Source organism: Mobula hypostoma, chromosome 20 (assembly GCF_963921235.1).
Source record: "Mobula hypostoma chromosome 20, sMobHyp1.1, whole genome shotgun sequence".
NCBI lineage: Eukaryota > Metazoa > Chordata > Chondrichthyes > Myliobatiformes > Myliobatidae > Mobula > Mobula hypostoma.
The window spans coordinates 24,563,843-24,589,323 of record NC_086116.1 but is presented as its reverse complement, the minus strand read 5'-3'; the positions used below and the strand labels follow the sequence as shown (position 1 = coordinate 24,589,323).

Below are 25,481 nucleotides of genomic sequence, written 5' to 3'. Positions count from 1 at the left end.
TACATTAGGATACAATCCACATTATTTACTATAGCAATGGAAACTGGCACTTTGTTAAAATATATATTAGTCTCACCTTCATAAGTGGACTCTTGTACTGATAAAGTTAATGCAGTCTTTAAGTTTCTTTGGTAAACCTTTTCATCAAGTGGTAGTCTGTGTTAAAAAACAATCTGGCCAATTAAAATAATCAAAGTTCAAGGGCAAACAGCACTAAAAGAAAAAAATATAAGGAGCAGCACACTGTCATACAACAGCAACACTCAATAACTACAGCAAGAAAAGAAACCCTAAACTCTAAATCAAACAATCAAAAAATTCTAATTTCTTTTCTATATAATTTTACAGTAGATTTACCATGTATATATTCAGTTGATTTAGTATTTTTATACTGGCAGAATTAACTTTGAGGAATAGAATAAATTTGCCATCAACAGCAGAATAATACGATGTGAGCTCCCACTAAGAACCAGCCATTTTGGTGAAATTATGATAGTGAGGAAGAACAAGCCCGTCACTAGATTGGGGTGTCAATAAAAACTCTTACACTGATCCGGAATAACTAATTTTCCATTCACTGGTACTGTACTGATCTTTGCAGTAATCAAATGTATACAGTGGCTCTGTCCAACACTTAACTCAAAGTATATCCAGCTCACCAATAAGGCCCAACATAATGAATTTGTCTTTCTTGGAGTCACTGCACTTCTTAAAAATAAGTGATCATTGCCAAAACAAAAACAAATCAGAAATTAGGGAATGTAAAATCTAAAGTTAGCTTTCGAGAGTAAAGTTAAGAAACAATTCCACAGAGTCTGGTGCAGCTTTTTATTCCACCAGGCATTACGATATTAGTAGATGCATATGTACATTTTTCATTTAAATCATAACCATAGATTGTAAGTATCTGAAGGCTTCTTGTGACTTTTTAAATTGAGATACAACAAACAAAGCTACTGAGTAGGCTCTTCTGGCCCTTTGAGCTGCGCTGCTTAGCAATGCCACAATTTAATCCTAGCCTAATCACAGGACAACTTACAATGCCCAATTAACCTACCAACTGATACGTCTTTGAACTGTGGAAGGAAACCGGAGCACCTGGAGGAAATCCACATAGTCACAGGAAGAACATACAATCTCTTTACAGGTAGTGGCAGGAATTGAACCCTTGTTGCCGGTACTGTAAAATGTTGTGCTAACCACTACACTACCGTGCTACCCATCTCATTAGCAATAGCGCAGCATCCTGAAAAGGACCTGTTTCTTTTAAAATTTCAGTCTCAGTCCTTCAACAAATCCACTGCTCCCATTCACTTTTTATGTGGTAACATCAAAATGTCTTCTGAAATTCCAGATATCCTACATCCACATTTGTAGTTAGATCCTCAAAAAAAAACATTTAAACTTGTCAAGTACAATTTCCCTGTATTTTCCAAGTGTCCTGTTACATGGCACTTACTAAAGAATTGCAACACTTTCCTGACAGGCTAACTAGATTACACTTCCCTATTTTCTCTCTTGTTCTTCAGCAGTGTTGCTGAATTTGCTAACTCCTAATCTGCTGACAATAGTGATGATCTTCTAAAATTCTCCAATGTTTCTACTATTTCATCAAACACCTCTTCTAGAATCCTGGGGTGCAGACTATCTGTTGGGATTTATTAGCTTTTAGTTCCCTCAATTTTTCTGATGTTTCTCCTGAGTAGCTGACTCCATATAGCAACAAGAGTACTCTCAGCCACAAATGAGATGAAGGACTTTTCTGTCAATAAATCTTAGTGAATATATTGCTGTACAAAACAGGGATTTTTTTTGCAGCGAATTTGTAAATAAATATCTACCTCTCAGTCCATATTTATGGAGAAATTCACACTGCTCTTATTGAGAAAACTTACAGTAAATTCTGTCATAAATATTCCTCAGTACAATTCAATTTTGTGCAGAGATTTTTCCCCCAGTGGAATATGTAAATATCATAAGTACATCATTGTTTATTGATAAAGCCATCACAAAACAAACTTGGCGTGGAATATCCTCAAGAAGCATGAGAGTTCACTCAGAACAAATTCAAAGTGATATTTCTTTTTGTAATAGTTCCCTTTACATCAGTTTGATATAGTGTACAAAATCACCAGAATTCAAAAATGAGTCTGAAATTCTATGCACAAGTTTCATATCTCAGTCATGAGGAAAAAGATCATCAAGCATTTAACAGAGATTACATCTAAAGAAGGATTACACTGAAGCAGAATGCTTCCAATACACTGAAAATATGTTTACATATAATTAACTACTTTCATTAGTTGCAAGGCATTGCTGGAAAAGGAAACAACGAGAATCTGGAAAGACTGAGACTCTAGGAGGTAAATCAGGCTGTACAGGTATTCCAGCCATCAGTAGCTCTCATTGAGATTCTCTCAGGTTGAAAACCAATCTCACCTTTCATTAGGCAGTTCCTTTTTGACATTTGCATCTTGATTGTCTTTTTTAACACTTTTCCCCTTTTTCTGTTTCTCATCAACTTTTAGACGAGGCTTTTTACTTGGAGGAGCAGACACACACGCAAAATCTTCATCTGAAAAATATATCCACTCTAATGAATATTCACTCTTCCAATTATTGATTTGCTGTTTCCCAAAAATCACTATTCATGCAGAACTCACAATATTGACTGCAGTTCGGTGAACGTTTGTGAAATCAAGAAATAATATTCTAAGGTGAAGAAATTTTCAGTTGAAATTACTTTATAAGTCAATCAAGAAATGTCTCAGTTAATTACAACAACTATAACTGTACAGCTTCTTATTCCACAATTGAAGGTTATGCAAGCACATGGAGTATCAAATACCATCAGACTTCAGAGATAGTTGGAGAAATTCAAACCTGCCTGTTTCTTCTCTTTGGGTTCCACCCTCCTCCTCTTTCTCCTATGGTCCACTCTCCTCTTCTATCAGATTCCTTCCTCTCCATCCCCTTACCTTTCTAACCCACCTGACTTAACCCATCACCTTCCAGCTAGCCTCCTTCCCCCCTCCCCCCCCACCTTTTTATTCTGGCATATTCCCCCTTCCTTCTCAGTCCTGAAAAAGGGTCTCATCCTGAAATGTTGACTGTCTATTAATTTCCATAGCTGCTGCTTGCCCCGCTGAGTTCCTCTAGCATTTTGTGTGTGTTGCTTTGGATTTTGAGCGTCTGCAGGTTTTCTCGTGTTTATGTTGTGCTTAAAGTTGCTTCTCCATAAGTACTTTGTAGGACATGAATGATTTAGAGGGCAGGGTACTATTAAAATGTTGAGATGACACTGACTGGTAATGACTGTTTCTAAGAGTCAGTAGATTAGTAACAAGAAAGAATAAATCCAGGAATAATACTCAAAGAATTAAAAGAAAGAGTAGAGGGACCTTTCTTGTCTTTGGATAAGTGCTACTTTTCTACACAGTTATTCATGTCATTTAATTGTATTTAAATTTAAGAAATAAAATAACATAGACAAATAATGTGGGAATACAATTACTGTAGGCAGCTCTAGTGCGAGAGCTGGACTTAGCACATGACACCATGATGCTCGAGAACTCTAATATTCTACAGAAAGCCAATATTCGAGAATTTCCGTATTCTATAGAAAACCAGCAAGCACTTTTAAATTTTTATTTGTAACTTACCATCATCAAAGTCTTCATTCTGTGAATAATCCACAATTTTCTTGTTCCTAATGATTAAAAAAATCTTTTACTTTTCAGCAAAAATTAATAAAACTTGTTTGAATTATGTTTGTATTGTACAATATTATAAAAGTAGACCAAGCTAAATGAAAAGAATAAAAATTACAGGTTAAGTGTTGTAAATTGAGGTTTTGAAGGCTAACTGAAGAAGAAAATAGTGTAGATCTAATGTGGATAGCTCTTTCAAAGAGTTAGCAAAGGTATCATGGTCTAAATGGCCTCATTCAGATCTGTGAAATTTCATGTTTATTATTTGGTTTACAAAATAATTATTACTCCTGCAATGAAGATAAACTTCCATGCTGTTTCATCAGGATAACCCCAAGTTTAACTTGACAAGACTATGTGTGATTTTCATACAAGCTATTACAATCACCATTTATATCATTGATTCTAAGATATTGAATCTTAAACTCCTCCCTGGTATTCAAACATTGAATGTTATCTCCACAATCCCTGCAACCCTAAAATATTCTTATTTGTCCCCACCCTGTCACCACTCCAAACCGTGACAAAAACCCTTCAGGTTTACCGATTTTGCTTTTTGTTAACTTTCTTTTGCTTTCTCTTCTTCCTTCATATTTATCCCACCAAACCTCTTTTCTAGCAACCAAACTAAGTCAATTGGAAGTTTCTTCTTCTGTTATCCTTTAAAGCCTCAGTTTACCAACACTGAAACTACTTGCCATTCCTAAATTCATTCTCATTCATTCTCAATATCTTGGTCTGTTTTCCTCCATTATTCCATCATATTTCCTAACTCCCACCACTAAATCGGGACATTCCAATCTTACTTCATTTAAGAATAAATGCTCTGTATGAAAACCTTGTCACCACAACTCCCCGCTTTATGACACAGCCACTGCTAGTCAATGTAAACAGAAACTTCGCCCACTATATGAATGGACACAAGCCAATTTAAATGATATAAATATTTTTATTATAAATATATACAAATTACTTCATACATGTGATATTGTGTAAAGGATGAAAACTGTCACCAAACACAAAAATGAACAGATGACAAAGCTATAAATTCACTTGTGGCTAGAATGTAAGGTACTTATTTATTGAAATACAGTGTTAAATAGGCCCTTCAAGCTGCGCCACCCAAAAATCCTGATTTAATCTTCACCTAATCATCGACAGTTTACAGTGACCAATTAACCTGCCAACTGGTACATCTTTGGACTGTGAAAGGAAACCGGAGGACTCAGAGAAAATCCACACGGTCACAGGGAGAACACAGAAACTCCTTACAGGCAGCGACAGGAATTGAATCTGGTTTGCTGGTACTGTGCCACCCGGGTAAAGTATATTTAAATAAATGCACATTGAAATTTAATTTAGGGTCACTTGACCTAAATAATACTTACTTTTGCCACTCCATTTCAATCATCACAGTGGATGAATTTAGAACCTTTCTTTTCGTGACACCCATATATTAACAATTTAGAAATTTTGTTAAAGCCATAGCTTGATTACTGCTTCCTGTTAAGGTCACTTTACAGGAACAAAATAACTGCACTTGACAGAGTACAGAAGAGAACAATTTTGCCAGGTTTGGAAAATTTTGACAATGAGAAAAGATTACAAAAGCTAGGATTGTTAAGCAGACGAGACTGAGGAGATAATAACTGAGACACGTAAAAATTATCAAGATCCACAGCCTCCTCTTGTGCCAAGGTAAGACCACCCTCAGGGTGGAGGAGCAATGTCTTATATTCCATCTGGGTAGCTTTCAACCTGGTGGTATGAATATCGATTTCTCCTTCTGGTAGTTTTTTTCCCCTGCTCATCCCCTCTTCTTCTATTCCTCACTCTGGCCTTTTACCTCTTCTCACCTGCCTATCACTTTCCCCTGGGTCCCCACCTCCTTCCCTTTCTCCTATGGTCCACTCTCTCTTATCAGAATGCTTTTTCTCCAGCCCTTTTCTTTCCCACCCACTTGGCTTCACATATTACCTTCTAGCTAGCCTCCTTCCCCTCCCCAACCTCTTTATTCAGGCATCTTCCCCCTTCCATTTCAGTCCTGAAGAAGGGTTTCAACCCAAAACATTGACTGTTTTTCATTTCCATAGATGCTGCCTGGCCTGCTGAGTTCCTCCAGCATTTTTGTGTGTGTTGCTTTGGATTTCCCCACATCTGTTTAAAGAGTTTAGATAAATTATTTTTCCTTAGAAGGATCAAAAACCAGGTCACAGATCTAAAATAGTAAATAAAATTTATTCACAAACAAGAGAAAATCTGCAGATGCTTGAAATCTGAGCAACACATTGATTTATTATTATCACATGTACCAAGACACAGTGGAAAAAGTTTGCATGCCATATAATACAGATAATTTCATTAATTAGTCCTTGACTTTCTCATCGGGAGACCAGTCAGTGAGGGTCAGATCCTCCTCACTGATAATTAACAGTGGTGCACCACAAGGATGCATGCTTAGCCCACTGTTCTACTCTCCTTACACCCATGACAGTGTGGCTAGGGAAAGCACAAACACCATCAATAAATTCGCCGATGACACAACTGTTGTCAGCAGAATCTCAGATGGTGACGAAGAGTGAGATAGATTGGCTGGTTGAGTGGTGTCACAACAACCACCTTGTACTCAGTGTCAGTAAGAGCAAGGAATTGATTGTGGACTTCAGGAAGGGGAAGTCGAGGGAACACACACCAGTCCTCATTGAGGGGTCAGCAGTGAAAAGCGTGAGCAGTTTCAAGTTCTTGGGTGTCATCTCTGAAGATCTGCCTTGGGTCCACCATAGATAGGTACTGATGCAATTATAAAGAGGATATGCCAGCGACTGTATTTCATTACGAGCTTGAGATTCGGTATGTCATCAAAGACTCTAGTAAATTTCTACAGACGTACCATGGGGAGCATTCTAACTGGTTTTAGCCAGAATCTTTAATTATTTATGGTGCAACTGTAAGGAAAACCAATTTCCCCCGGGATCAATAAAGTATGACTACTACTACTACTAATTAGAGGTTGGTGAATCTGTGGGATTTTTTGCCACAGACAGCTGTGGAGGCCAAGTTACTGGGTATACTTAAAGCGGAGGTTCTTGATTAATAACGGCGTCAAAGGTTATGAGAAGAAGGTGGGACAATGGGTTTGAGAGGGATAATAAATCAGCCATGACAGAAAGGTAGGGCAGACAAGATGGGCTGACTGGTCTAATTCTGCTTTATGTCTCATGGTTGCATGACCGTATGGTGTGGAAGGGTAACTGCATATGAATGGAAAAAGCTGCAGAGCCTTGTAAATTCGGTCAGCTTCATCATGGGTACTAGCTTCCCTACCATTAAGGAACTGAGGGTTAATTGGGTACTCCTGTTCTTGGCAAGTCCACATCTGCCATGCTGAGGGTGCTTAAAGACCAATGCACAGAGTACAGAGCACTGGTATGTTGCAGTAAGAGGAAAGGGCAAGGGTAGCGTGGTAAGGTAACCCTGGATGTCAAGAGAAGTGGCCAATTTAGACAGGAAGATAAAGGAAACATTTCTCAGGTTTAGGAAGCTAAAAGCAAACAGAGGTATCCCTTGAGGATTACAAAGAGGATAGAAATCCTTGGCAAGTAGGATTAAAGAGAATCCCAAGGTATTCTAAACGTACATTATGAGCAAGAGGAAAACCAGAAAGTGGGAAAGATACAGAACAGAACATGTGCTGATAGGAATGGGATGTGGGTGAAGTCTTAGTCAGTACTTTGCATCAGTATTTGGTTTAATTTTTTATTTTATTTAGCAATACAGTTTGGATTAGGCCCTTCTGGCCCTTCGCACCACATCACCCCAACAAACCTCAACAAAACCAATTAATCCTAACCTATTTGTGGGACAATCTACAATGACCAATTAACTTATGTGGCACATCTTTGGACTGTGGGAGGAAACTGGAGCACCTAGGGAAAAACCCGCACATTCCACGGGGAGGATGTGTAGTCTCTTTACAGAACGGCGCTGGAGTTAAACTCCAAACTCTGATGACCGAGCTATAATAGCACCATGCTAACTGCCATGCTACAGTGGCGCCCAAGAGAAGAATGTGGAGGATAGGGATGTTAATTTCATAAAGTGGCTACACAGTTTGATAGTGTTATAAAGAAGGCATACGGCGTGCTTGCCTTTATTAGTTGAGGAATTTTAAGAAGTTTTAAGAGTTGAAAAGTTGAGCTGCAGCTTTAAAAGACTCTAGTTAGGCTACATCTTGTTACTGCATTATAGAAAGGAAGTGGAGGCTATGGAGAGGGTGCAGAAAAGGTTTACCAGATGCTGCCTGTATTAAAGGGCACGTGCTATAAGGAGAGTTGGACAAACTTGTTTTTTTTCTCTGGACAGCAGAGACTGAGGTAAGATCTGACAGAGGTTTATAAGGTTATGAGGGGCATAGCTAGAGTAGAGAGCTGGTATCTTTTTTCGAAGGTTGAAATGTCTAATACCAGAGGTCATGAGGTCAAGCTGAGAAGGGTTAAGTTGAAAGGAGATGGGCGGGGCAAGTATTTTTTAACACAAAGAGTGGGGTGCTTGGAATGTGCTGCCTGAAGTGGTGGTGGAGGCAAATACATAGCGGCATTCAAGAAGTTCAGAGCATAGGCACAAGTGTGTGTAGGAAATGGAAGAATATGGACATTGTGTAGGTATAAAGGATTAGTTGTTCTTGTGTTAGTTTGTATTCTTTAAGAGTTGTCCCAAATAATCGGTTGCTCTGATTAACCGAAGGCCCAATAAACTGGAATCCACTGTACTTCATTTAACATCTATACTTCTAAATTATATAACTTCATAACATTCTAATTTAACTTTTCACCTATATGCCATTCTGCTCGCCTAAATTTTCTTACAGTCTCTGCATAGTCAATGATATTAATTTAGCGCCATTTCTTAAATTAATTACATGTTACTGTGGAATTCGACAAGAGGAAACCCAGTGCAATCCCTATGGGAATCAATACAGCTTTTCCACAAACACTTTCAGCGACTATTAAAATGTTACATTCTGCAAATAACTGTCTGAATAACATCTTATTGCTATCATTCCTTGGCAAGTGATTGAACAAGAGATACGACAAGTTCTGGCGTATTGTCTGAATGGACAGTGTTATTCCATTAGTCAAGAGACTGAAATTTCCTGTAGGTGGATTTGCATAAGAATGGTATCCCCAGAGAATTATTGACCAAACACACATACCGATTTGGAAAGAGTTGTCTCTCATTCATCATATAGGGCTAAATACACAATCTTCTTAATCATAGCACTATAGTAGTAAAGAAACATAGCAATCAAGTGATAGCATTAGTATCCAGAGGCCTCTATGATTGATCTAGAGACAAATTCAGATTCCACAATGCCAGTTGCAAAAGTTAAAACTCAATACTTTAGTTAAGTCTGAAATAAAAAAAACTAACAACTATAATCTTCCTTTCCATCTCTAATACCAGCCCTTCCTTCCTGACATCCAAATTCATTTCCCTTCCTTCTCACCATCATCTTTTCAACCAGCCCTTTTCATCCTTTCTCTCCATTCTCCCTTCACTGTCCCTCCTTACTACTCATCTGCTGCTCCAGTAGCAATAAAGTGGAAGTATGACTGCTCCTCAGATTTAGGAAAGATGTGACTTATAGAAATCTGATTTTATGTAAACTCTCCCATAAATTTTAAAGAACTTTTCAAGATAAGAAAGTTTACAGAAATGCAAGCATCTTCAAATTATAGATTAGTGGTAACAGCTAGTTAATTCAAAGGACAAATATTTTTCAAAAGAAAACTGTTTACAGGTGACCTCCCCCCCCCCGTGTTACTGGGGGGGGGTGTTACAAGAAAACAGTCCATCTTGAATCTCTGTAACGCAAAGCCATATCATCTGCCCATACATCAAGAAAAAAACACGACTTAAAAAATGAATTACAGTGGATTCCTGTTAATTGGGCCATTGGTTAATCAGGGCAGCTGTTTATTTGGGTCAACTCTTAAAGAACAAAAACAGATCGAGAAAATAGCTGGCATTCCCTTATTTGGGACATATGTCACTTAATTGGGGCAGCAGACTGTTGCCGAATCATTTCTAACTGATGTCAGACATAGGCACTTGCGTCTGTGTTAAGACACTACACCATGCTCAGAGAAAGTTTTCCTTAAATACTGTCAGTTGCATTTGTTTGTTTTCAAAATGCACTGATTTTTGTCACTGATAGATAAATAAGCAGTAAGTCAAGTAAGAAATGTTTCACTCACTGCAGTTTCAAGCATTCAGGTTTGAAGACGGCAGAAATGGTCAGGAGTGAAAACGAAACAATTACATTACCTGAACAAGTTAGGAATGTATCGACAATCATCTTGAACATTACAATGAAGATGAAAATTTGGAGCAAGCAATTGTCAAAATCATTGTATGAAGGCAGTCCATTATCTGCATTAGGTGTCTGTGCTGGTTTTGTTCATTTACAGTCAATTAAAAGAACATGGCAGCATACACTGTATGAATTCTTCCTTCGATAACTAATAAGAACTAATACACAATTTTATAGTACAATTGTACTATTGCAGCATTCTAATTTGCTTTGTAGTTCATTTAAATACATAATTTGTTACTCAGTTAAATAGTACTTTGTATTTTTAAATCTTTTTAACTATTTCCATGAAACTTCAGCTTATTGGGCCAGTCACTTAAATGGGCCAAAATGTACTGGTCCCGATGTGTCTCAATTAACCAGAATCCACTACAACTTTATTTATTTACTTTTTTTCACTTCAGTTTATTGAGGGCAAAATTTATTCCACATCTCAGAGATTTGGGTTAGTGTTTTGTGAGTTCTGTAAGGGCAGTTACATTACTCGAATAGCTATAATGCAGGTGTCACCTGCACAAGTAACTTTCCTACAATAATCAAACAGACAGCATTTTTTTCATGATTGCAGGTTGTTAGTTCACAGCAGGAAGCCATTTAAGAGATTTAGTTTCGAAACCAACAAGGCAATCTCTTCCACTGGCATTTGTAAAATACTTTATCACATAAGGTAACATTAACTAATAATTCAAGGCCATGGTAACTAGTCATTGGATGAGGCATTTTGTACCATTATAACTATACAGGGGAAGACAATGAATAATGTTCATATTAATCGACCTCATTGAAAATGTTTATTTCCAATTTGCAGAAAAATCAGTTTATGAACAGTTCTCAGGAATAAAATTTCGAGAACATAAAAGCAAGGATGTAATGTTGAGCCTTTATAAAGCACTGTTGAAACTTCACCTGGAGTATCGCGAGCAGTTTTGGGCCCATTACCTAAGGGAGGATGTGCTGACATTGGAGAAGGTTTAAAGGAGGTTCACGAAATGATTCTGGGATTGAAAGGATTATCATACGAGGAGTGTTTGATGGCTCTGGGCTTCTACTGACCGGAATTCAGATAAATGAGAGGTGACCTCATTGAAACCTATCGAATGTTGAAAGGCCTCAATAGAGTGGATGTGGAGAGGATGTTTCCTATAGTGGGTGTTTCTAGGACCAAAGGACAGCAGACATCAGTTAGAACAGGGATAAATTGGAATTTCTTAGCCCAAGAATGATGAATCTGTGGAATTCGTTGCCACAGGGTGCTGTAGAGGCCAAGTCAATGGGTATATTTAAGACAGATGTTGATAGATTCTTGATTAGTCAGGGCATGAAGGGATACGGGGAGGAGGCGGGAGATTGGGGCTGAGAGGGAAAATCGATCAGCCATGAAGAAATGGCAGAGCAGACTTGATGGGCCAAATGGCCTAATTCTGGTCCTATATCTTACGGTCTTATGAAATGCTGGCATAACCCATGGCTTATCTGCACTAGCTTTGACAATCTGTCAGTCAGCTAGACTTGTAGGAAGTTCCTGATAGCGCATCACAAAGAACAAAAACAGATGCTTTGGCCCACACCATTGGTAGTGGACACCAAGGTACTATTTGTACAAATCCGATGTTTCTCTTGTACCTCCATCAACTCCAATCCCAACACCACTACAATCCTCTGGTATCCATATTACTTGGAAAAATTTACAGTAACCAATTAACCTATAAACCAGCTCATCTTTGCCATCCTGTTAATATTGATGGTGAGGATGTGGATGTAGTGAGGACCTACAAGTACCTGGGGATGCACCTGTAAGACAGTCTTGATTGGAGCATCAACACTGAGGCTGTGTACAAGAAGGGCCAGAGTTGCCTCTACTTCCTGAGGAGACTGAGGTCCTTTGGAGTATGCAGGCCTCTCTTTCACATGTTCTACCAGTCCGTTGTTGCCAGTACAATCTTCTATGCAGTGGTATGTTGGGGCAATGGCATCAACACAAGTGATGCCAACCGGCTCAATAAACTGATTAGAAAGGCTGGCTCTGTTATAGGAGTCAAACTGGACAGAATGGAGGCTGTGGTAGAACTAAGGATCCTACGGAAAATCCTGACAATTCTGGAAAATGTTTCTCACCCTCTGCATGCCATCTTGGCTGAACAGAGGGCACTTTCAGTAATAGACTAAGACAACTGTGCTGCTACAAAGAGCGCTATAGGAGGTCATTCTTACCATCAGCCATTAGGCTCTATACTGAGTCAACCTATAGCCAGGGAAGTGATGATCCCCTCCTGTTAGACTGTTTGAAGTAATTTATTTTTTATTCTTTCTTACTTCTCTTCTAATATTTGTACATCTGTGCACTTGTAATACTACTGTGACACTGTCATTTCCTTTGGGATCAATAAAGTATCCATCTATCTGAGAGGAAAGTCATAGTCATAGTCATACTCATACTTTATTGATCCTGAGGGAAATTGGTTTTCATTACAGTTGCACCATAAATAATAAATAGTAATAAAACCATAAATAGTTAAATAGTAATATGTATATTATTTATGCAGGAAATAAATCCAGGACCAGCCTATTGGCTCAGGGTGTCTGACCCTCCAAGGGAGGAGTTGTAAAGTTTGATGGTCACAGGCAGGAATGACTTCCTATGACGCTCTGTGTTGCATCTTGGAGGAATGAGTCTCTGGCTGAATGTACTCCTGTGCCCAACCAGTACATTATGTAGTGGATGGGAGACATTGTCCAAGATGGCATGCAACTTGGACAGCATCCTCTTTTCAGACACCACCGTGAGAGAGTCCAGTTCCATCCCCACAACATTACTGGCCTTACGAATGAGTTTGTTGATTCTGTTGGTGTCTGCTACCCTCAGCCTGCTGCCCCAGCACACAACAGCAAACATGATAGCACTGGCCACCACAGACTCATGCAGTCAGAAAATGCATAAACTCCATAAAGTCAGGACTGAACACACTCTCGGGGGCAGCGAGGCTGCACCATAAACTGCTGCACCACTCTTCCACCTGCCCTCCACCTCACTGTGAAAGGGTTGTCTACAGAGCAATTTCATGAAGCTCCCACGGAGATGGTAGAAGGGAGGAGAGGGGAGAAACAGGTGGGGAGGGGGGAAACAACATGAAGCAAATCTTTGTTTTTTAAATTCAAGGTCACAGCAAGCCAGTAATGCTCATAATTAACTGGTATATGTTGAATCATTGTGCCTGCTGGATGTCTCTGAGACAAAAAGCCACCTTTCTCTAACATCTCCATCCAACGCTCTCCTCTGCCCAGCAGACTTTTGCCCTTTTTCTAAATCTGTAAACCTGTCCTCTCTTTATTTCTAATTTGTCTCCTACTGTACCCTCAGCCTCTCCTCCATCTCTCCCCAGAGTTTGTCTCCCCATCACTACTCCCAATCTGTATCTCTCTACCCAAGTAGCCCTCCTCTATCTTTCCTGCTTGATTTGTCATCCCTTCAACCCCCCATCTGCTGTTCCCATCTCCTTAGCCCTTACTCTAGCACTTAACAAAGGTTTTTACTCATGTATGTGAAGGATGTAAGAAATAAAGTTAATTCAATTCCCCATTTCCCTCTGTACCCTGCCTGCTACCCCCTCTATTTCTTTCAATCCACTGTATGTCTCAACTTCTCTTCACTTCAGTCTTGGTCACTATTTTGCAGTTGATCTGGAAACCAGCCATAATGCCTCTTTGGTAACTCTATCCCCCCCCCCCCCCCACAACTCCAGTCCCTTTCTCTCTGCACTTGTCACTTTTCCTTCCTAACCGTAACCACTCTGTTGATTCCAACTCTCTTTCATTCTCCCCCTTCCTCCTCCTCGACCCCCATCTACCCACTTCATCAAAGCTCCAGCAAGCCGTTTGCTCCTGACCTCTGTGTAGAGTTTGTATGTCTCACCATGACTGTGTACCTTTCCTAAGTGCTCCAGTTTCCTTCCACATGTCAAGAATTAAGTGGAAACTGGAGATTGTCCCAGAAGTAGCTGATTGCACATTTTCAATGTGTCAGGAAAGCTAGAGGAAAAACGGGATTCGTCCAGGTTGGTGCTTGGTGGCTGGTGAACACAAGACCTGTTATCGTACGACTCTGTGACCAAAGACTTCCAGCTCCGCGGTGTTTCTCTCACCTCCACCTTCATCCCACCGCATTCTCCCCTCCTCTTCTGCCCCTCCATTTCCCTCCCCCCAATTCATTCATCGACGACTTTCCCATTCCCGTCCCCCCCCCCCGGCTTTTTTTGCTTCTCCCCTCTTCTCTGTTTCTGTTTATACTTACGAACCTGACAGGCCTGGGCATAACAACGGCTTTTTAGGATCAGTAGGAACCATAAACCGGCCGGAATAAGATAAATAATTCAAGAGCCCGCGCTCCCGAGACCTGCAGCAGTTCTCAGACGCACTTTCGTTTCAAGAATTAGACGGATTTTGATAGCTACAGATGAAATGAAATAAATACTAAAATTTAAAATTTTTTCTACTTTTGGCCAAACATCTTTTTTTTTGTTCAACCTGCGTAGAGAATCCGCAGTTGTGGGTTAAAGGCTACTTTGGGCTTCAGTCGGCCTTCCTGTTGCTGGGACTTGACGTGAGGTGTTAGTGAAGGATCCCGGCGCTTGCTGGAATATCAGGTCTCTGAATGTACTGTTTTACATTGCATTATCTTTGTTTTGTCTGGTATAAAAATAATATTAATAGAATATCCATAGGGAATTTTGTTGACGTTTGAGGAAGGTTCCATTCTGTACAACACGGGAGACTGGACTGTTGTCCCAGTGATGATAACTGAAGACCGTCCTCCATCTCCACCACCAACCCCACATCCTTTCTTTATATACACGCGGAAGACTTTATCTCTCTGTTTGAACACACACGACGACTCAGCAACGTCTCCATCCTGTACATAACAGGCTTCACTGTTAATTATACCTGTCTTGTGCCGCCTTCATTTCTTTTCTGCCCAATTCCTGACCATGCAGGTGCGCTATCACTGATGCGTATCGAGGGGTTTCTCAGGTTCTCTAAGGATTTATAACTGTTTTTATGGTATGTGTTCTGTCATTGCATTGTCTACTTTATGATGTTTTGTGCCTATGATGCCTTTGGAAGTAAGTTTTTCATTGTGCGTACATATACTTGAGATTAAGACAATAAACTTTGTGCATTTCATAGAATAACAATAGGACAAGAATTTGGCCGATTATTTAGCAATTAAATTGCTAAATAAACTAATCTCTTCTGCCTACACAAGATCCATAACTCTCCATTTTTAATTCTTTGTTATGCTTGAATAATCCATTAGACTAGTTGTCTATTTATATCATTTATTGACGTACTATTCTATTTATCTATTTATTTAGTTATTGACGTACAGCCCAGAATAGGCCCTTCCAGCCACACTGCCCAGCAATTCCCCAGAATTAAATCCGAGCTTAATCACGGGACAATTTACAGTGACCGATTAACCTACCAACCAGCAGGTCTTTGGACAGTAGGAGTAAACCAGAGCACGTGGACATAGGGAAGACATACAAACTCCTTACAAGCAGTGTTGAGAGTTGATCCCCAGACACTGGTACTGTAATGCGTTGTAGTAGCCGCTATGCTACAGTGCCCACTCCTGCCCCCGAATATTTTTGGGATGTTAATCAGATCTTGAAAATCTAGGCATTTCAACAACTTATTTCCGATCACTACATTAGGAATGTTGTTGTTCCGTTTCGTGCCTTGTGGCGCATTGGCCGGCATTTTTGCCATTTCCGTAGCACTTGATTGTTTTTTACGCAGTTGAGTTACGAGCTCGGTGCTCAACCCAGCACGGATGGAAAGCATGCAAGGAGCCAGCCAGATCTATCTGAACTCGGGACCATTCGCTTGAAGTTCGGTGTTGGTTCCTCTACACCATTGGCCAGCTTATATTAGAACTGGGGAAACCAATATAACTTTTAGCTGACACTTTCTAACTGGCAGGCTGATTGGTATCAGTTTCTGTCTTTTTCTCCTATTCTCCGGCATTTGATCTGGAAACTGGAAACAAAATTTGCAACAATTCTGCTGTCTGTGGCACTTTCCTCTCTCTCATATTCTTCAGTACTGCATTCTAGTCATAAATTTCTAAGTGAATCTATTTTGTTTCACATGTAACATTAAAACACGTGTTTTGTGTCAGCATTTTCGCGTCCTTAGGAGGTTTGATTTATCACCGAAAAATCTGACAAACTTCTACAGATGTAGAATCACAGAAAAGTATAGCACAGACGGGCACTTTGCTCCATCTAGTTTGTGCCGAAGCTTTTAAATTGCCTACTCCCATTGACCTGCACCGGGACCATAGCCCTGCATACCCAGGTGCCAGGGTCTGGGATATCTCAGATTGAGTCCTCGGCATTCTTACGTGGGAGCGTGAACAGCCAGAAGTCGTGGTCCATGTTGGTACCAATGACATGGTTAGGGCAAGTGATGAGGTTCTGCTTAGGGAGTTAGGTGCTAAATTAAAGGGCAGGACCTCCAGGGTTGTGAACTCAGGACTGCTACCCATGCCAAGTGTAGTGAGGCTAGAACTTGGAAGATTCTATGTGGCTAAGGAGTTGGTGTAGGAGGGAGGGTATAAGAGTTTTGGATCATTGGGCTCTCTTCCAGGGAAGGTGGGACCTGTGCAGAAGGGTCAGTTTGCACCTGAGCTGGAGGGGGACTAATATCCTAGCAGGAAGATTAGTTAATGATGCACAGTGGGGTTTAAGTGAGAGTTGCAGGGGGTAAGGAGGCAGTGAAAAGGGGTGGAGGCAGATGTTGGTAAGACCTCAAGACAAAGTTAGAAATCAAAAGGTTAAGCATGGTGCAGCAAAAACGAAAAGGGTGAATACAGGACTGAACGTGTTGTATCTGAATGCGTGCAGTATACAGAATAAGGTAGATGAACTTGCAGCACAGCTGCAGATTGGTAGGTGTGATGTTGTAGGCATCACTGAATCATGGCTGAAAGATTATAGCTGGGAGCTTAATGTCCAAGGATACAAATTGTATCAAAATAATAGGTAGGAAGGCAGGCTGTGGCACTACTCCACTAGTTGGCATATCTCGCTCCTGTACGCCCTCTCGTCACCACCTGAGATTCTACCAGCAATGGTTGTATTGTCAGCAAATTTATAGATGGTACTTGAGCTATGCCTAGCCACACGGTCATGTTTATATACAGAGTAGAGCAGTGGGCTAAGCACACACCCCTGAGATGCACCAGTGCTGATTGTCAGCGAGGAGGAGATGTTATTACTGATTGTACAGATTGTGATTTCCGGTTAGGAAGCTGAGGATCCAATTGCAGAAAGAGGTACAAAGGCCCAGGTTCTGCACCTTCTCAGCAGGATTGTAGGAATGATGGTATTAAACGCTGAGCTATAGTCAATGAACAGCATTCTGACATAGGTGTTTGTGTTGTCCAGGTGGTCTAAAGCTGTGTGGAGACCCACTGAGATTGCGTCTACTGTTGACTTATTGTGGAGTTGAGTCTAGTCATGACCAACCTCTCAAAGCATTTCATCACTGTCGATGTGAGTTCTACCGGGCGATAGTCATTAAGGCAGCCCACATTATTCTTCTTAGGCACTGGTATAATTGTTGCCTTTTTGAAGCAAGTGGGAACTTCTGCCCATAGCAGTGAGAGGTTGAAAATGTGCTTGAATACTTCCACTAGTTCGTTGGCACAGGTTTTCAGAGCCTTATCAGGTACTCCATTGGGACCTTCTGCCTTGTGAGGGTTCACTTTCTTTAAAGACAGTCTAACATCGGCCTCTGAGACGGAGCACAGGGTCATCAGGTGCAGCAGGGATCTTCGTAGCTGTAGTTGTGTTCTCCATTTCAAAACGTACATAGAAGGCATTGAGTTCATCTGGTAGTGAAGCACCGCTGCCATTCATGCTATTTAGTTTCGCTTTGTAGGAGGTCATGTCTTGCAGTCCCTGCCAGAGTTGCTGTGCATCCAGTGTCGCCTCCAACCTCATTCGAAATTGTCTCTTCACCCTTGAAATAGCCTTCTGCAAATCATACCTGGTTTTCTGGTACAGGCCTTCAGCAGACGACCTACCTCCTGGTTCATCCATGGCTTTTTGTTTGAGAATGTACAGTTAGTATTTGTGGGCACAAACTCATCCATACAAGTTTGAATGAAGTCGGTAACAACTGCAGCATACTCATCCAAGTTCGAAGATGAATCCCTGAATCCAGTCCATTCCACCGATTCAGAGCATTCCTGTAGGCACTCCTGTGCTTCCCTCGTCCGTACCTTCTTGGTCCTTACTGCTGGTGCTGCAGTCTTAAGTCTCTGCCTATACTCAGGGAGTAGAAGTGATGAGACTTCCTGAAGTGAGGGCGTGGAATAGCACAGTAGGCATTCTTGATGGTGGTGTAGCAATGGTCCAAGTGTGTTGTTTCCTCTGGTATTGCAAGTGATCTGTTGATGGTAGTTGCTTAGTGATTTTTCCAGGCTGGCCGAGTGATTTTGGTTAAAATCTCCCAAAACGATGGTGAAGGCATTAGGGTGTGCTGTTTTGTGCGTATTGATTCCATTACTCAGAGCATCTTAAGCCTGCTTGACATTGGCCTGAGGTGGAATGTAAACTGCTACCAAAATGACCCCAGAGAACTCCTGTGGTAGTTAAAAAGGATGGCACTTTACTCTTAGATATTCCAGGTCTGGTGAGCGGAATCGGGACAGCACTGATATATTTGTGCACCAAGAAAAGTTGATCATGAGGCATACTCTTCCACCTCTACTTTTGAGAGAATCTATAGGTCTATCCTGATGGCATATAGTAAACCCGTCGATCTGGATCGCTGCATCCGGTCCGGAAGGGGTTACCCAGGATTCCGTGAAACAAAGGTCACACGCCCTCTTAAACCTGATTCTGATTCGTCAAGATCCCCCTCTCAGCCTCACCAGTGTAGTCCAAAGGAAAGCAAAGCAATACGTTCGGCACCAGCTTGTTTCTAGGAGCTGCCAGAAGCATGCTCAGTGACATTCAGCCGCCTAAGTGGCTCCACTCCAGATTTGCTGTCTGTGTTTACTCCCATAGCCTTTGTCTCTCCTGAGGCTGCCCACAAGGCCGTGGGAGTATTTACCTATAGTTGGGGATCTAGTTCTCGAGCACCAGGGCATGTCCACACGCCAGTGGGCCTGTGTGCTACGTGTGCAGGGGCCAGACTTCCTCCCCATCCCCTGTAGTTCAGCTTGAGTCTGAAAGCAGTTCAATTGCCATGTGTTGCCAGTGAGGAGGCACTACATAAGGCTTACTGTTGGAGAGGCTGTGTACTGACAGGGAGAGATTTGCACATTCAGTTCTCCTTTTTGCAGGACTGCTAACCAGTGGTGGAAGCTGAAAGTGAGAGTGACAAGCACTACCCACTACACTGCCACACTAGATGCGCCACAACAACCATTTGGGCGGAAATTCACTAGAATACAGAAGAATGAGGGATGATCTCATTGAAACCTATCGGATGGTGAAAGGCCTTGATAGAGAGGATGTTTCCTGTGATGGAAGAGTCTAAGATCAGAAGACACAACCTCAGAATTGAGGGGCGTCCTTTTAGAATTGAACTGAGGAATTTCTTTAGCGAGAGAGTGGTGAATCTGTGGAATTCTTTGCCACAGGCAGCTGTAGAGGCCAAGTCTTTATGCATATTTAAGGCAGAGATTGATAGCAACACACATCAAAGTTGCTGGTGAACGCAGCAGGCCAGGCAGCATCTGTAGGAAGAGGTGCAGTCGACGTTTCAGGCCGAGACCCTTTGTCAGGACTAACTGAAGGAAGAGTGAGTAAGGGATTTGAAAGTTGGAGGGGGAGGGGGAGATCCAAAATGATAGGAGAAGACAGGAGGGGGAGGGATAGAGCCAAGAGCTGGACAGGTGATAGGCAAAAAGGGATACGAGAGGATCATGGGACAGGAGGTCCGGGAAGAAAGACAAGGGGGGGGACCCAGAGGATGGGCAAGAGGTATATTCAGAGGGACAGAGGGAGAAAAAGGAGAGTGAGAGAAAGAATGTGTGCATAAAAATAAGTAACAGATGGGGTACGAGGGGGAGGTGGGGTCTAGTGGAAGTTAGAGAAGTCGATGTTCATGCCATCAGGTTGGAGGCTACCCAGACGGAATATAAGGTGTTGTTCCTCCAACCTGAGTGTGGCTTCATCTTTACAGTAGAGGAAACCGTGGATAGACATGTCAGAATGGGAATGGGATGTGGAATTAAAATGTGTGGCCACTGGGAGATCCTGCTTTCTCTGGCGAACAGAGTGTAGATGTTCAGCAAAGCAGTCTCCCAGCCTGCGTCGGGTCTCGCCAATATATAAAAGGCCACATCGGGAGCACCGGACGCAGTATATCACCCCAGTCGACTCACAGGTGAAGTGTTGCCTCACCTGGAAGGACTGTTTGGGGCCCTGAATGGTGGTAAGGGAGGAAGTGTAAGGGCATGTGTAGCACTTGTTCCGCTTACACGGATAAGTGCCGGGGGGAGATCAGTAGGGAGGGATGGGGGGGACGAATGGACAAGGGAGTTGTGTAGGGAGCAATCCCTGCGGAATGCAGAGGAGGGGGGGAGGGAAAGATGTGCTTAGTGGTGGGATCCCGTTGGAGGTGGCGGAAGTTACGGAGAATAATATGTTGGACCCGGAGGCTGGTGAGGTGGTAGGTGAGGACCAGGGGAACCCTATTCCTAGTGGGGTGGCGGGAGGATGGAGTGAGAGCAGATGTACGTGAAATGGGGGAGATGCATTTAAGAGCAGAGTTGATAGTGGAGGAAGGGAAGCCCCTTTCTTTAAAAAAGGAAGACATCTCCCTCGTCCTAGAATGAAAAGCCTCATCCTGAGAGCAGATGCGGCGGAGACGGAGGAATTGCGAGAAGGGGATGGCGTTTTCGCAAGAGACAGGGTGAGAAGAGGAATAGTCCAGATAGCTGTGAGAGTCAGTAGGCTTATAGTAGACATCAGTGGATAAGCTGTCTCCAGCAACAGAGACAGAAAGATCTAGAAAGGGGAGGGAGGTGTCGGAAATGGACCAGGTAAACTTGAGGGCAGGGTGAAAGTTGGAGGCAAAGTTAATAAAGTCAACGAGTTCTGCATGCGTGCAGGAAGCAGCGTCAATGCAGTCGTCGATGTAGCGAAGGAAAAGTGGGGGACAGATACCAGAATAGGCACGGAACATAGATTGTTCCACAAAGCCAACAAAAAGGCAGGCATAGCTAGGACCCATACGGATGCCCATAGCTACACCTTTAGTTTGGAGGAAGTGGGAGGAGCCAAAGGAGAAATTATTAAGAGTAAGGACTAATTCTGCTAGACGGAGCAGAGTGGTGGTAGAGGGGAACTGATTAGGTCTGGAATCCAAAAAGAAGCGTAGAGCTTTGAGACCTTCCTGATGGGGGATGGAAGTATATAAGGACTGGACATCCATGGTGAAAATTAAAGCAGTGGGGGCCAGGGAACTTAAAATCATCGAAAAGTTTAAGAGCATGAGAAGTGTCACGAACATAGGTCGGAAGGGATTGAAAAGGGGTGATAAAACAGTGTCGAGGTATGCAGAAATGAGTTTGGTGGGGCAGGAGCAAGCTGAGACAATAGGTCGGCCAGGACAGGCAGGTTTGTGGATCTTGGGTAGGAGGTAGAAACGGGAAGTGCGGGGTGTGGGAACTATAAGTTTGGTAGCAGTGTATCTACCATCTGTTACTTATTTTTATGCACACATTCTTTCTCTCACTCTCCTTTTTCTCCCTCTGTCCCTCTGATTATACCTCTTGCCCATCCTCTGGGTCCCCCCCACCACCTCCTTTTCTTTCTTCCCGGACCTCCTGTCCCATGATCCTCTCGTATCCCCTCTTGCCTATCACCTGTCCAGCTCTTGGCTCCATCCCTCCACCCCCCCCGTCTTCTCCTACCATTTTGGATCTCCCCCTCCCCCTCCAACTTTCAAATCCCTTACTCACTCTTCCTTCAGTTAGTCCTGACGAAGGGTCTCGGCCTGAAACGTCGACTGCTCCTCTTCCTACAGATGCTGCCTGGCCTGCTGCGTTCACCAGCAACTTTGATGTGTGTTGCTTGAATTTCCAGCATCTGCAGAATTCCTGTTGTCAGAGATTGATAGGTTCTTTTTGGTCAGAGCATGAAGGGATACGGAGAGAAGGCAGAAGATTGGGGCTAAGAGGAAGATTGGATCAGCCATGATGAAATGGTGGAGCAGATGCAATGGGCCAAGTGGCTTATTCTGCTCCTATACCTTATGGTCTTATGGTTTTATATCCCTACCATCCATGTCGCTATCTAAACTTCTCTTAAATGTGGAAATCGAGCTCGCATACACCACTTATGCTGGCAGTTCGTTCCACACTCACATAACCCTCTGAGTGACAGTTTTCCTTCATGTTCCCCTTGAACTTTTCATTTTTCACCCTTAACCCATCATCAGTGGAAAAAGTCTGCTTGCATTTACCCTATCTATTGTGACGAGGTCCTGACTTATCCCTATGAACTGTGCTTTTAAAAGAGAAAGAGAGAGAGAGAGGTGTCCAAAACAGACACCTTGTTATTAAGAGAGAGAGAGAGGCGAAGACTGCTCGGAGATGGTGTTATGGTTTCTCTGCAGCATGTTTACACTTCTGCAAGGACACTGGCAGCTTCTAAGTTCCTATAGAGAGAGAAGGGAGGAGCTACTTGATGGACAGCTGGTGTTCAGCATAACAGTATTTAAACCAGCGTAATTGCTTGTTTCACAGGACATGGGACACGCAGACGCACAAGGGTGTGGTGAAGTTACCACTATCCTGTTTAGGTGCCCACGAGTGTGGGACTGTGGAGCGATTACGAGGTATCGATCTGTGATTATCAGTGTGTGAAAGAGCGACCCTGTGGAGTCTACTAGTGTGTCTAACCCTCACCTGGGTTGGTAGACTATCACTCGAAGATGGTGCTTTTAAGTTGGTCAAGTTTGGCTAACTTGGAAGTTTCAGAGGACAATGGGAAGATCAATGGCATCAACTCACCTAAGAACCAAACACCTCTCTCTCTCCACTATTACTCAACTAAATACCACGAACTGAACTGAACTTTACTTATCGCCATAAGACTATCCATTTACCGCTAGGCTTGAAGAAGCTTGGTTTTTCTATTTCCACACTTATATTTTTATATATATATATATAAAATCATTGCTAACCGGTTTGATATATCTGCATTTATATTACTGTATTGCGTAGTTACTAATAAATACCATTAGTTAATAGCAATACCAGACTCCAAAGTGTTTTCCATTTCTGCTGGTGCTTTAACCCATCATGAGGTACGTGACACTGTACCTCTCATAATTTTGTATGCCTCTATCAAATCTCCCCTCAATCTTGTACATTCTAAGGAATGAATTCCTAAACCTATTCAGGTCCTCCAGTCTCGGCAACATCCTTGTACTGTTAGAAGTATTCTGGCTGGTTGCACCATGGTCTAGTACAGCAATTTGAATGCACAGGGACATAAGAAACTGTAGGGAATAGTGAATGCAGTCCAACGCATCAAAGACATATTTCTTGGCACCATCAGTACTATCTATAGGAGGCACTGGCTCAAAAAGGCAACATCCATGCCATCTTCTCACAGTTACCATCATCAGGTAAGTGATACAGAAGCCTAAAGACCCACACCACTAGGGTCAAGAACAGCTCCTTCCTTTCATCAGTTCAATTTCTGAACCAAACTACAACCTTAATCATTAGCTTAATTATTAGCTGTGCTTTATTGCTTCTTTATTGGTTACAGGAAAGTGTGCTAGAGATGTAAATTAATGTTGTAATTTGATGAAGAATAATTGTGATGCTCAGCTGTGATGGACAAATGTGAAAATAGACCCTTTTATGTCAATTGTGGTTATCTTTTTTTCCTTGGAAGATATGCTGCTTAAAAAAGAGAATATTAAAGAATTTGCATGTTAAAAGAGAAATGGTTTAAAGTATATTAGCAGTGACATTATATTAAAAGATATTCAATTTACTTAAGTGTAGGTTGGCTGTCGATTGCAACAATAATTGTGTTTGTGCTGCTCACCTGATGTGATTGGAGGTGACTGTAGAGGTGACTGTAAATTCCTGAACGTCATAAACATTCACAGTGGGGTCAAGAGGGTTGTTCTGATTTTGTTGGCATGGCTGTTGCAGCTGCTTTCCTCTTCTGTCAGGCAGTTTCCAGGTCTGCATGACACCAATCTTCTCAGTTGCTGTGAGCAAAATTAACCAAGGTGCACCAACCAGTTCTGTCTCATGCCCTATGTTCCAAATGCAGGGGAGGTGGACCACCATAAGCAATGCTGGCCTTCACAGTCTTTATACCTCTTACAAGGTCTACCACAGTTCTGCTTCCCCGTAATAACTTGCCATAGAGCTGCTTCTTAGGAAGTCTGGTGTCCTCCATACATATGATCCTGAAAGCTCAACCAAGTTGTGGTTTCCGGATCATAGCTTCAATACTGGTAGTCTTTGCCCCATTGAGAACTTCCAGGTTTGTGATATGGTCATCCCAGTGGATACCCATAATGGAACTCAGGCTGCGCATATGGAAGTGCTCCAGCAGTTTGAGTGGACCTGCTACTTCAGAATCAGGTTTATTATCACTGGCATGTGACGGGAACTTTGTTCCACTTAATAATACAGCAAAGTGAAATTGCACCTTCAGTGATAAATCCATGTTTTCTTGAATGTCTTTTAACCATATGTACATACTTTGATAGTAAATTGATTTTGAACCTTGATAGATATATTTGAAACCAGTTCTGATGTTTGTGTCAATTTGGTGTCCTCACTCTTCTTGGCAGGCACAATGATTTCTGCAATGTTTCTAGTTCCTGATGTATTCATGTCTTTCTGCCCCCGCCCCCCATCCATTCCTACAACTCTCTTTCCTTCATCCTTTATCTCTTCAGCACATTTTTTCTAATTGTGATTATTATTTGTCTTGTTCTGTGGTTTCATAACTCACCCAAGTGGATGGCATTTCTAGTATTAAATTACTCAAAGCCTCATTAAAGTATTGAAATGTTTCTTACACCTGCCTTCTGTTTCAAAAGTAGAAGTGTTTCCACCCGGCCAAGTCAAGAAAAGATATTTGAAGAAGGGCACTGTCAGCTAGTTTAAAGAAGGTTTGATTTCTGGTGTCTTTAGCCAGTGATTATGTGGAGCCATGTCAATTAAGAATTGAAATGTCTCATTTCCTCACTGAATCAGAAAGATGAAAGTTTATTTTTCATTTTGTTCTTTCTCTGTTCAATATGAACACTATCAAGCTCTGGTAATCATTTGAGGCTGATCTGCCATCATCAAGGTCATGATTGAGTTTTGCTTCAATGTCATTTTCCTACGTTAT

The 25,481-nt window shown here is 41.8% G+C and overlaps 2 protein-coding genes across 2 annotated transcripts in view; one reads left to right on the top strand and one right to left on the bottom strand.

Moving 5' to 3' along the window:
• rad51ap1 (RAD51 associated protein 1) overlaps positions 1–14,492 on the bottom strand; it is a 60,713-nt gene extending 46,221 nt beyond the window's left edge. Inside the window, exons 1-4 of the mRNA XM_063072145.1 lie at positions 14,376–14,492; positions 3,663–3,709; positions 2,440–2,575; positions 77–156 (exon numbers count right to left, since the gene is read on the bottom strand). Of these exons, the coding sequence (XP_062928215.1) occupies positions 77–156; positions 2,440–2,575; positions 3,663–3,709; positions 14,376–14,392 (280 nt within the window). The 5' untranslated portion in view covers positions 14,393–14,492. The remainder of the gene's footprint in view (positions 1–76; positions 157–2,439; positions 2,576–3,662; positions 3,710–14,375) is intronic.
• Positions 14,493–14,648: 156 nt separating this feature from the next.
• The window catches only part of ferry3 (FERRY endosomal RAB5 effector complex subunit 3), a 71,108-nt gene continuing 60,275 nt past the window's right edge, over positions 14,649–25,481 (top strand). Inside the window, exon 1 of the mRNA XM_063072566.1 lies at positions 14,649–14,723. The gene's annotated coding sequence lies outside the window, so the exon portion shown is untranslated. The remainder of the gene's footprint in view (positions 14,724–25,481) is intronic.